Source organism: Lactuca sativa, chromosome 9, assembly GCF_002870075.4.
Source record: "Lactuca sativa cultivar Salinas chromosome 9, Lsat_Salinas_v11, whole genome shotgun sequence".
NCBI lineage: Eukaryota > Viridiplantae > Streptophyta > Magnoliopsida > Asterales > Asteraceae > Lactuca > Lactuca sativa.
In genome coordinates this window covers 45430680-45444355 of record NC_056631.2, presented here as the reverse complement: position 1 = coordinate 45444355, position 13676 = coordinate 45430680, and the positions used below count along the sequence as shown (strand labels likewise).

General features: G+C 35.9%; 1 protein-coding gene and 1 long non-coding RNA gene across 2 annotated transcripts; one reads left to right on the top strand and one right to left on the bottom strand.

The window, feature by feature from the left end:
- Positions 1–6639: 6639 nt before the first annotated feature.
- On the top strand, positions 6640–11828 carry LOC111876126 (uncharacterized). Its single transcript, XM_023872659.3, has 7 exons — positions 6640–7254; positions 10326–10406; positions 10572–10646; positions 10777–10821; positions 10925–11014; positions 11108–11209; positions 11452–11828. Exons 1-7 carry the CDS (start codon positions 6739–6741, stop codon positions 11635–11637), a joined length of 1095 nt encoding a protein of 364 aa, XP_023728427.1. The 5' UTR covers positions 6640–6738; the 3' UTR covers positions 11638–11828.
- On the bottom strand, positions 9464–10123 carry LOC128128399 (uncharacterized). Its single transcript, XR_008226301.1, has 2 exons — positions 9943–10123; positions 9464–9765 (listed from the first exon to the last, which is right to left on the bottom strand). It is a non-coding gene; the product is annotated as an uncharacterized LOC128128399 (long non-coding RNA).
- Positions 11829–13676: the final 1848 nt, after the last annotated feature.

Here is a 13676-nt window from a genome sequence, read left to right as displayed (position 1 = left end):
CTTATTCCTTATTTGGTTGTGAGCTTAGGGTATAATCAAATATTCGACTGTCTATCAAATTCGACATTATGTACAATGTGATGTTTACACCTAGCAACTACAACAATAATGTCTATCAAAGTGATTGAAACTAATCTGAGAATTTGTAAACTTATGAGAGAAAAAATTTCATAATTAAGTATACAAAGGGTATGGAGAATGATCAATTAAAATGATCAATTAATAATCTGAGTAATTGATTAGATTGAATTGAGTGAATGATCCAAGTGTTTAGATGAGATTGAACATAATGATTAATATTGAGCGGAGCGATTGATTTGAGTGGTTGATTCATCTGAGTAATTTATGTGATTCAATCGAATGATTTATAGTGATTAAAGAGATAAATATGAACGATTGATATGACCTGAGCAATTGAAATTAATCCGAATAATTGATATTGATTGGAGAGATTGATTAGAGTAATTAATTTGAGTGAAAGATTTGAGAGATTCACCTAGTGATATGAGAAATTGAATTGAATAATAGATCATTAATTAGAGTAATCGAAGTGATTAACCCGAGTGATTTGAGTGATTTACATATATTCAAGTGGATTAACTACATTGTAAATATCGTAAGGGATAACAAGATTAATTTACGTATTATAAGAAATAGTAAAACTATTGAGAAATGAGTGATAGCAGTTAATATGTGATTCGCCAAGGATCAATATGTGGAGTGCTTAATTGATATTCATTATGTGATAGACTTATTAAGTTTCTAGTTTACATGCTTGATAATAGTGATACACTTTTAGCTTAGAAATGAGCTGTAAGTCGAGTACCAGACAATAATTGAGAAAAATGCTAAGAGAAATAGCCAACTTTGAGTGATAATACGAGAACTACTACCAGTTGTGAATGAGATGATTAATATTTCGAATAATAGTAGGAATATTGATTGATCTTGATAATTGGGAACAATGTTAATGATTAAGAGGAGTATTGATATGTAATGGTAGAACTATTTTCTATAGAAATTCAAATCGATCATTACCAAAGAGTTAGATAAACAAGATGGTGAATTTAAGACAGAAGAAAAGTCTAAACATATGAGAAATATGTGAGTTGTTTAAACTAAGAGGAGGCATGAGCAAATGAGGACGAAGAGAAAATTTTGAATACAGGAAGATGAGTTTATAGTTGAATATAAAGAGAAACGAGATATGATGTTGAGTCCTTTTGTAGTAAATGTTTGAATAACATCTCTAATAAGAAACATATGATAAGTTGAGATGAGAGAGTGATTATAGGTTGGGACTATGACTAATGAGTTATTGGAGAAGATTTAAGAGAAAGATTAATTTAAAATACTTACGAGTATTTCATGATATAAGAAAGGAGGCTTAATTGATACACCCTTACTTAGCGAGATTTTGAGGATGAAATCTTTTAAAGGGGAAGAGAACTTGTAATACCTGTTTTTCATGACCATGTATCGCCTTAGAAGATATAGAATGATATGAGGCAAGTAAGAGAAATAAAGCATGAAGCTACTTCAAATTGAGAAATGATATTTAGCAAAAGATAATTGAGTAATTTTGTAGAGCTTGTTGAGAGGATCCCGTGGATATAAAGATCATTGAAATGGAGTTTGTATGAGAAAGTTATGGTCGTTTGAAGTTTAGATAAAAATACGTTGTTATTTTGAGAAAGTCAACGAAAGTCCAGTCAATGGTCAACCCCTTAACCATCATGACGTGAATATACATTTTCATGACATGAAAACATGATCCTCACGACGTGACAATGGTTGAGTCACTGAGACATGCGTCGAGAGAGTGACACGTGGCAGAACCGGATTCTTTTGGGTGTCACGACATGACATATACATTATCACGACGTGAAGTCTTTTAGAGTATAAATATAAGAAATTTTGAAGTCATTTGGAGTGTTTTGGCACATGTGATCGAAAGGGCTGGTCAAGAGTCATTCTCAGAAAATTATACTGGAGATGTTATACCATTATACGGGTGATACCGGGCCAAGTACGAGATGCGTTGAGGTATCTTTTACCCCTGTTAATTTATGATTTTGATATATTATATTTATTGAGATATAATTGACCTGAGTATGGTTTACGGGTATTCGTGATGTGGTGTTGTTACGTACATGTTGGTAAGATTAGTAAGTAAATCTTACCACATTAAAGATTTAGTTGAGACTGTAAGGGTTATAAACCCAAATATTTGTGAAATACCTGTTATGGTAATAATATGAGATTTGATTACTTGGTGACAAGAGTTCCCTGAGGGTAGCTAGTAGTGAGTTATGACAAGTTTTGAGAAACTTGTTATTTGATGATTAGGTGCTACCATGTAACGAGTTGATAGGCATCAAATGATTAGAATCAAAACTGGAATAAGTATGTTGACTAACTAGGTGAGTAACACTACTCTAATATCCATTGATGTGTTATCTGTTATATCCATTATATGATTTAAATGATTAATTATTAATGAGTAATTAATTGATAATTGTTAGATTGATCTTGATTGAGACACGAACTATTAATGGTTCTTAGTCCTCGGAGGGAGTGATGACTTAAAGGTGTGAGGGAATAGTGACGCCAACTTCCAGACCGACAGGGACAACTATCGTTCGCAGCCGGGCTGGGTTTTTACCCTTAATAGAGGAGCAGTGACTTGGAAAAGTTCCAAACAAGAAACCGTAGCTGATTCAACGTGAGAATTAGAGTACATTGCAGCGAGCGAAGCATCAAAAGAGGCGATGTGGTTGAAGAACTTCATTGGTGATCTTGGAGTTGTGCCTGCCATAAAGGAGCCTATGGAATTTTCTGTGATAATGAGGGAGCGGTTGCCTTGACCAAGGAACCGAGGGATCATGGTAGATCTCGGCATATCGACATAAAATATCACTTTATTAGACATCGAGTAGAAGAAGGACACCTCGTAGTGAAGAGGGTATCCTCAGAAGATAACCCAGCAGATCCGCTTACGAAGGGACTGAGTAGGGTTAAGCATATGTAGCACGCTAGGAGCATTGGGCTGAAAGACGATATTGGTTTAGATTAGATAGTTTTGAAACATGTAATAGATAAATGTAATTGACATTTGATGATTAAATAAAAGAGTATTATTTATGAGTAAAGATGTTGTCTTATGTTAATTGTTTAACTATTGTTTCACTTTGCATGTTTTGACTTCCTGAATAATTAAGTTATTAATAATAATTGAATTATTCGAATGGTCCACAATAGTTAATATGTTGGAAGTAGGTATGAATGAAGATTGTCATGAATTGGTGTGTAGATTGTCTAAAAGGGTATTAGACATAGCAAAGGTTTGCTACAACGTTCGTGAGTGCTTATGAACAAGTTTTGAGCATTGGAATAAACCCGCGCTTGCTGGAATCACTTTTTGGAATGTGACACAAGTGATCTCAAGACGATAATATCATATGGTCTTAAAACCAAGATATATGGTTTATTGTTTATTAATTGGTTATGCATTGACTATGCGAAACCGCATCAGTAAATTGATGTCATAAAACGTATTATTGTGTATAGTTGATTAGTAAATAATGAATGCATATAAGTCAAGGTTTATCTGTTACTTTTATTCTAAGAGCATAAAAGCGATATCACGGCCGCTCGATGATTTGATTTGACTTATGTGCCGGGCCCGGTCAGGACTGAATTGATGTGTTCAATTAAGTTCTATGTCAAATGAATCTGAGATCGAGAAACCAAAATGCTGGACAATAAGTTCCATAAGATTGTCCACATAATATCTAAACAGAGGACTGTACGATCCGTTATCTAAAGGACAGGAGATTGATAAGATCAGAGTTGACAGCGTCTTTGAGAGCTACGATTGCTAATCGGTTTGTATTTGTATATATAGTTACTAGACTTATCCAAGTGGGAGACTGTTGGATTAGTGTCTAAGGCTGTAACTATATTTGGTAAGTACTTGACCCGGTTGTGCATGGTCCTTTTGGGTTGCCTTTACCATAGCAACTTGACAGGATGATTTGTTAAGAGATAAGAGATATTATTGTTTATATATTATGAGAATAATATATTAAAGGAATAATATTGTTATTTGATTAATATAAGTCATATATTAATTGAGAATTATTTTGGTGACTTAAAGAGGTTAATTGAATAAAGGGGCATAAACTGTCAAATGTGTGATAGTTGTGTTTTGGGATATGTATCCTTATGGATATGAGGGTGGACGAAATTTAGGGTTTGGGAACCTTAAATTCGTCCAAGCCTAGTATCTAGGAGGATCTTGGATTGCTTAGGGCCTAAGTTATTCAATTAGGGTTTAAAGTGAAACCCTAGTAGCTCATAGTATAAATAGGACCCTAGGGTGAGGGAAATCGGCACTCATGCAAGGCAAGAAACCCTAGGGCCGATTTCTCACCCTCCTCTCTCTCTCTCTCAAATCATCTTCTTGCTAGTTGGTGTTTGTAAGCCATTAGAGGAGTGATAATTGTGACTCTAAGCTCCAAGAAGAAGAAGTATCAAGCAAGTAATCCAAGGTATTGTTCTAGATCCTAATTCATATGATTAGAATCACTTGTTTACATTAGATCTAGTATTGTAAGTCTTGGATTTAATGCATGTTCAATTAGAGAAACCTAGATCCAAGCAATTAGGGTTTGCATGTGCACATAGGAAAGTTCTTGTTGCTCAAACCCATCAGATAACTCACCTCGCAATGCCAGTCTGAACTGAAGTATCGACTCCCGAAGTGCTGTCTCACCGAAAATACTGTACTATCCAAAATAACAAAGGTTGAGTCAACATATAGGCTATGAATCTTGACTAAGGGTCCATATAGTCCATTTTGTCTTTTCTCTAATTTGGGCCAAGGCCCAAAACCAAATCAAAACCCAACACTAAGTAGGCCTTCAAGCCCACTAGTGGACCACTAATGGCCCAATTTGCTAAATTGGGCCCAATCCTCCTAATGGGCCTTACCCTAAGCCCAAACATCCTATTGGCCCATATTATTTGACTTCTGATGGCCCACTAAGGCCCAAAGAACCAAAATCCCCTGCATGGCCCAAACCGATGCCCAAAACTCGCAAGGGCCATATCTGATGAGTACGTTGGGCGTACTCCTATGTACGTTGGGCGTACTAGCTAAATAGTGAGTATTCTAGGCGTACCTCCATGTACTCCCAGCGTACTCCCCTGTTAAGTCACTTTCCATTAAGTGCTTAATACTCCAATCCAGAAGCTACAATCACATATCCAAGTCCTTTTCAACGTCTTAATCCATAAAGTCACTGACTTTGTGACTGTGAATGACCCTAATAAGCCCAAACTCCAAAATAACATTCTATTCTCATAGAAATGATCTTAATTCATGCATGAATCCAGTAAGACATTCAAGATGACAACTTTCTGCCTTAGGGACTCATTTTGAACTGAGAGTGGCAACTCTAAGTCCAGAAATCGGATTTGAACCATAAAGTTCCATACTTGGGACAAAAATGACTTTAAAACCATACTACACTAGATCTAAGCATTCTTGAGGAAAATTATGAACTTTATACCTCCAAAGAGTCTCAAATGATGATGCTATTCCAGATCTATGAGCTCAAACTTCCCAAGTCCTTCCTTGCCAGTTTCTTCTTTCCTCTTCCAAGCTTAAAATCACCAAGATGGGCTTCTCAAGACTAAAATCACACAAGAATGAAAGGATGAGTCGTTCTAGGGTTTTTATGAGGTTGGGGAGGCTGATAAGGGGCTAGGGTTCAAGTCCTCATGTTCTTTATATAGTGCTTGACCCTAAAATTAGTGTTTAGTGACACTGAGCATACGCTGGGCGTACGCCTCCAACACCCGCGGCCATTTAACCTTCTACGCTGGGCGTACCCCAGCTTATGTTGGGCGTACTCACCCAACTGCCACCTTTGCAATGCATGGTCCTTTCTTGCCATTTCCTTCCAACCAAGGGCTAAAATGACATAATTAAAATCCAAGGGATGAATTTGAAGCTACTTGAACAATGGAATGTTACATTATTCTCCTATTGACAAATGCCATTAAATTAGAACTCTTCATTAATATTATATGTTCATTATCATGCCACTTGTCAACATATTAATTATCCATTTTAAATTTTAAATTTTAAATTTCTCACCTTAATTACATTAAAATTTTAAAATTTTCATTTTAATTATATTAATTAATAACATTAGATTAAAAAATAAAATAAAATTAATACAGAGTATAAGATGATATAACTTCACGTATTTATTTAAATCAATGATTATAATTTTATATAACTAAAAAAATATTTCTTAAGTAATAATTGATTTAAAATAACCGATTAATAATTTTGATTTTTTAATATGAAAGTTTAATTAATTTTATAACTGTAGTTCTTATGAGTTATAAACTAATAAATCTAATAATTAAATGCGTAAAAAATAAAAATAACGAAATGTTCGTGAGAGAAAACAAAATTAAAGTCATTAACCTTATGAGTCATGACCATCTCATCATCCGCCTATTTTGATTCTCATTATCCAAAAATAAAAAGTAATGTTTAAAATCACAATCCACGAGCCCTAACCATGTCATAGTTGTCCTTTTTTTTTTTTTTTTTTTTTTTTTTTTTTAATTATTAATTTCTTTTCAAGTTTCAACTCGTCTCATCCAAAGAAACAAGGAAAGATCACCAACAAAAATACCAACTTTGGAGTCATCACCATGTGTGATTGCACTGCGTGTTCTCTCTCTCCTTACTATCGCATCAGCTTCCCTCCATCTTCAGTTCATACAATCTCCCTTTTGGGTTCATTTGCTTGTGACAGAAAAAAGCCCACGAAATTTTCTTTAAAGATCAGTCAAAGTTCAAATCCTTCAAGCTCAAGATCATCAGAACATCGGCTTATCGATGAATTGAAGTTTAAAGAGAGAGAAGCAACAAAACCCGGGTTCCAATTGAGTGGAATTGACGACGAAGACAGCGATTCTTTTCCATTTGATACGAATTTGAGAGAGAACGAAGGAGAACAAGAGGATTTGGTCCAAATTGGAGAGACAGAAGATGCTGTCGATGGGAAATCGAAAGAATTAGAGGTTGATAATAACAATCAAGTGAAGGTTATAAGGAAAGGGAAACAGTTGATGAAAAGGTCAAGTGTAATTGCAAAACAAGTGATAAGCATCCAATCTGCTCTTAGTTTGGGGTTCATTTCACAGCTTTGGGTGGATACTAATACTGTGAGTCAAACCCCTTTTCGACTTTCAACTATATGCTATTTTCCATAACTGTTAAACTAGACTTAATTATGGTTTCATGTCATTACTGGGTTTTATGCGAAACTATTTCATCTGTTATCTTCTAGAATGAAACTATTAGGGTTTAATAATGTTTTCCTTGAGAATATTATTGATGAGAATAATAAGTATAAATACAGATTACAACGAACGTATAGGAACTATACATGGTATACAATAATTAGTTGACTAACTAATTTAGGATCTGATTTTATCTTCCAATACCCCCCCCCCCCCCCCCCCCCCCCCCCCCCCCCCCCCCCCGGTCGTGAAGACATAATTGGTTGCGAGAGGAGTCCTAACGGGTTTGGAATCAAGAAGACCGGCACGACTTAAAATGACATGAGCATATTTACTTTGGCTAAGAAACAAGCCATTAGCAGTGTAAGAGACTTCAATGCCAATAAAGTAGCTTAATTTACGTAAGTATTTAATGGCAAATTCATTTTTTAAGTTAGTAATGAAACGTTGGATGGATGGCTCATGATTTCCGTTTAGGATAATATCGTCAATGTAGACTAAGAGATAAAACAGGCATGATCCACGATGAAAGACAAAGAGCAATGTGTGAGCTTGACTACAGTTGAAACCTTGAGTAATAAGGAATGCGATAAGCCGTTGAAACCAGGCTCGCGGAGGTTGGCGAAGACCATAAAGAGCTTTGTTTAAGCGGCACACATGAGTGGGATGACGTGGATCAACATATCCTGGAGGTTGCTCATGCACACTGCTTCACGAAAATGGCCATTTAAAAACACATTCTTCACATCAAGTTGATGAAGGTGCCATCGATTTGTGACTTCCAAGGAAAGAACAATCTGTACTGTGGCTTTCACATCAAGTTGATGAAGGTGCCATCGACTTGAGCTACAAGACGTGCTTTATGTTGATTAATTGTTCCATCAACATGATACTTGGTTCAAAAAACCCATCTGGATTCAACCACATTTTGATTTGGCGGACGTGGAACGAGAGTCTAAGTGTTATTTTGATGAAGCGCTTGGATTTCAGACATGTCACGACACCAGTGTTGATGTTTGGTGGCGGATTTAAAACCGCAAGGTTTGTTGTTTGCGAATAAGGCATCGTGCAAACGAGTGGGAGAAATGGCAAGGAGATTGAGAAGATGTCGGGTTTTAACAATGCCCGCTTTACGCCTGGTAGTCATCGGGTGTGTCGATGGTATAGAAGAGACCGATGGTGTAGGTGTAGCTGGAGGTGACTGAGATGGCGGTGTTGAAGGTGGTGGAACGTTAGTGGTGGTGGTAGATTCAATGATGGTAGGTAGTGTTGTGGGGGTAGTATCATGCAAACAGGAGGCACAAGGCATGGAGGTTTTCGACAGGATAGGGGTCTCGGTATGTGGAGTAGCAGGGGCTGTTTGGGAAGAAGATATATGAGGTAAGTCATCCAATAAGAACACAAAAATAAAGTTGCAAGATCAGCGGGTGTTGTTGTTCCTGCAAAGGGAAACGAGGTTTCATCAAAACGGGCATGGTGGGTTATGAAAACTCGATATGTAAAAGGATCGAGGCATCTATACTCTTTGTAGCATGTGTAATAACCGATAAAAACAAACTCAATGCTACACGGTGCGAGTTTATGTTCGGAGTATGGCCGTAAGGAAAAACACGACAACCAAATACCTTAAAGTTATTGTAATTTGGAACCGAATGAAAAAGAACTTCGAAAGGTGATTTGTTGTTTAAAAACTTGGTTGGGAGGCGATTTATGACATGAGCAGCCGAAGAAAAGGCATGCACCCAAAAAGTTGCTGGTGCATTGGCACCAAACAGCATTGTGAGGCCAGTTTCGGTGAGATGGCGATGTTTGCGTTCTACACTTCCATTTTGCTGTGGAGTGTATGGACAAGACATCTGATGATGAGTGCCATTATCAAGAAATAACTTGCTAACACGATGATTCAAAAACTCGGTGCTACCATCACTTTGAAAAACTTTGAGTTTACAAGAAAATTGCGTTTGAGCAAACTGTAAGAAGTTTTGTAAAACTTAAAAAAAAAACCATACTTTGTTTTCAACGGATGAAATCAAGAAAATCTTGAGTGTCATCTACAAACAATGCATAGAATCGATAGCCATGAACGGAAGTAACGAGAGCGGGTCCCCACAAATCACAGTGAACTTTGTCAAGAACATGTAAAGATCGCTTTTCATTTAATTGAAAGGGCAACGCAAACGATGGTGTTTTGAGAGTGCACATGATGAACAAATATTTGGTCTTGGTAAAATAGAATTAAGTAGCAAATGTCCATGGTTATTTAAAACTGAAACAACATCAAAAGCAACATGTCCAAGCCGTTTGTGCCATAATTCAAATGAAGCTTTAATAGGAGAAGAAACTGATGCAGCTAGAGCCTGAGGTCCCGTATGTAAACACGAATAGCCCATCCTTATGCTTTCCGGTTGCGAGAATTGATTTGGTGTTCGTGTCCTGAATGGCAAAAAAAAGACCGAGAAAACAGAAAGTCAACCTGGTAATCATTAGTTAGCTTGCTCACGGAAAGAAGTTTCTTTTTAAGATGTGGAACTATAAAAACATTCTTCAGTTTGAGATTGGGTTTAACTGTGAATGTACCAATACGAGAGATAGGAAGCATATTAGTGTTACCAAAAGCAACTTTATCATCTCCATGATAAGGAAGAGATGAGTCAACTGATGCAGAAGATGGAGCCATGTGAGCCGTGGCCCAAGAGTCTACATACCAATATGGATTGGATTCATGAAGATTGCAGTTCACAGTGAAAGCTTGAGCCAAATTAGCAGAATCCTCGAGAAGAAGCCTTTCACTTAAAACCCTATAGATACATAGCAACTAGCATTCTGAACCACTTGAGTAGTTCCATTGTAGTCAATGCCAAGCTTTACAGCTCATCAAATATGTCCATGTACATCAAACTAACATTTCAAGATGCTTTTGTTTATGTATTTAATATTTATATGGTTTTTTAAATATATCTTTGGTACATAAAGTAATATTATTTCCTTCATAGTGGATGGTAGTGATCGTAGAAGTGAGACCAAATCTACTCTCTGGAGAACAGGAAGGATTCTTTTTGGAGGATACACGGCAGGTAAGCAGTTTTTCATTCGTCTAATCTAACCCATTTAACTTTTTTAAAAACATTTGTTACACTTATCTTAAATCATTGTTATTGTTCTTTGAGGGGCAAAAATGTCCAATCATGTGAACAAAACTTATAAGAAAATTCAGTTGTTTGTACAAATCATGTGAACAGGTTGGTGATGTTGTGCTAGTCGAGGATGAGAGTGTGATGGACAATGAGTTTCAAATGGTTGGACTAGAAACACTGGTAGTATGCTTACCCTCGTCATTTTTACTAAAATCAATTATTAATTCTTTAAAATTAATAATTAATTCTTTGGAATAGGAAGTAGTAGACATCTTTACGATTCTACCCCTGATAAGTTGCTTTTCCTTAGGTAGGATATAATGTTGTGACACCAAATGGACGAGATATTGGAAAGGTAAGCCTTTTATCCCAAGGATCATCGTCAATTCTTTATTTCATTTTTTAACAATATGAATAATTCTTTTATAAAACCAATACTTTAATTTTCATGTATTTAGGTGCGAGGGTATACTTTTAATATAAACTCGGGGGCAATAGAATCGCTTGAGCTCGATTCATTTGGAATATCCATCATCCCATCAAGTTTGGTAAGTAGATGGTGGTCTCTCTCACATAGTTTAAATTACCTATTTGCCCTTTCTTCACTTTTGATGGAAAAATTAGAGTGCGATTTATAACAGGTGAGCACCTACGCGTTGCTGGTCGAAGATGTACTTGAAGTTGTATCCGATACAGTTGTTGTGCATGAAGCTGCAGCCTCACGCATACAACGGCTTACTAAGGTAAATGTAATACAACCTGTTCTGTCATGTCATGTCATGTTATGTCATGTCATGTTCTGTCATGCCATGTCTTGTTTTGTTTAACAAACGAGATCTTACAGTCATGTTCTGTTCTGTCCTTTCCTGTTTAACAAAACGGGGTCTTACAGTTTGTCGAATATCAATCATTTTATAGCAAACCATGGTATTTTTTTTTTCTTCATAATTTGGGATTTTTAACATGAAAATTTTGATGAATTTAGGGGTTTTGGGGTGGCCAGAAAGTGGGGTACTCAATGGAAGATCTTGATGATTACTCGGATTTTGAAGGGCAATCTGAATACCGAAAGGACAGGAGAAGAAGGTCTAGTGGTCAAACCCAGAAACCCCAGAAAAGACCCGTTGTTGATGATGAAGAACACTGGGATCTTCCTATGGATTATCTGTGAGTTATGGGGAAAAGCTTTCCTTTTGTATTTGTTTATACTATAATCGATAAAATATAAACAAAGGAAAACGTAAAATATCATATCATGTATTGAGTCATCATTGTTTTGATTATCTTATCAATCCTTGGTTTCAAAAGGAAACAAAGCTTATGTTAATTAAATATATATGATTAACAGGGTGTATTTGGTAATGTTAGCATCTGGCCCCCGTTGTCGTGGATCGATTTTTGGCTTTTATGCATGATGTAATGGATTAAGGAAGTTGGCTATTAGATCTTCCAATGGGTGGCTCTTTTTAGTTGTTTGTTTTTGTTGATTACAATGTGTTTTTTAATGGAAAAATATCCTTTTAAAGTCAAACTAATTAAATTAATAAAGACAATACTATCTATATACATTAATGATTAAATTAAACCATGAATTTCCAAAAATAGAAATAGTTTTGATAAATTGGCATCGATAATTTATTTCTAAATATGTAATATTTTTTATGATGGTTTAATAATATATTAGTACCCCAGAACCAAATAAACGTCACATATAAGCTTTGAATAACACTTGTAGAATCCACATATAACGTTTTTACAAAGAATATATACAAATTTTACATATATAGATATCCCTTGGTTATTAAACCAACTTTATTTAATATAGATAAAATTATGTGATTGTATGCGGTTTTTCTAAACAGGACAACTATTAAAAGGCCAATGTGTTTGGTTCCATGGTTTCAAAAACTTGCTCCTCAGGTTCTTTTGGCCAACAGTGTCCACTTTTAGACTTAGTCGACCCTCATGCAATGAGGTTCAAATTTGTCATTCCATCTTTCTAATGATAAATTAGGTGATTTAAACCCTTCTCCTCCCCCCCACTCTCAAAAGATCTCAAGTTCTTCCACCAACGCCTTCTTCTCTTTTTCCTAAAATTCTCTCAAATTTCTAAAAACATGGTTCCGTGTTTTTGTGGAAAATTTGCGAGTGTTCTCATGGAAAAGCTTCTAAAACAATTGTGGGTTTGTTATAACTTCAATTCTAGAAACAAGAAGTACCCAGGGGCAACTTGTTTCCTTTTTCCCCTTAGCATTTACTTTTTTTTCCTATTGGTGGTCTACTCCCATCGCTTTGTGGAGCTAACCCTTGCACTTAATTCTCACTCTCACATTATAATTTTTAGCTATATATAGGTTTCTTGTTGTTTCAACAACATGATTGTCTACTAACATTTGCAATACCACCTTATCATTGAACAATCTCAAATGGTTTTTCATGCAAGTGACCTAAATAGCAGTTTTTTAGAAGCCTTTTAATCATCCTCATTCTTTTCTATGTTTCTTCTCCTTTAGTTTCAAACACATCAGGATCTAATACCTTAGCATGGTCTTCCTCAATCTCTTATTGCATCTCACCATCACCCATGTTCATTTCATTTACTTCTCAACAAAACTGCAAAAATTACTCATGTCCACATTAATATCTTCCACAACTACTTAATCATCAAGAAGTACATCATGGACTTCATTTTAATTATCACTCTCATCATCAGTACCATGCCAACTCTCATTACCACCATATTTAACATCAATATCATCCATGTCTTCATATGTATTAGCAACTAAATCGATGTTTGGGTCATGGTTATTTATTTCAAGCTGGACGCCAACATTGTTGTCTACATGAATATAACGCCCTTCCAGCGCAACCTCATACATTGTTGCTTCCCTTGATCGGTTTACCTACCGTTGATCTTGATTTCCGCCTTTCGCTACTCCATCGGTGATCCTTTAGTCTAGTACTGAGGCTATAATCCTTCTACCCGCGGTTAGTTTTGTGATCTTCGTTTTGTCTTTTAGTTCATAGGTTTTTCTGTTTCTGGGCCCATGTAAACTCCCGTTGGGTCCTTGAGCTCCTTACCGGTTTCGTATCAATTAGTTTACGCTGTTAGAAACATATATCAATAATTTAGTTTCAAAGTAATTGTTGATGGGTCAAAATGCAAGCTTTGGCGACACATCTTTCTTGACATTTGTAAAGGTGAAAAGG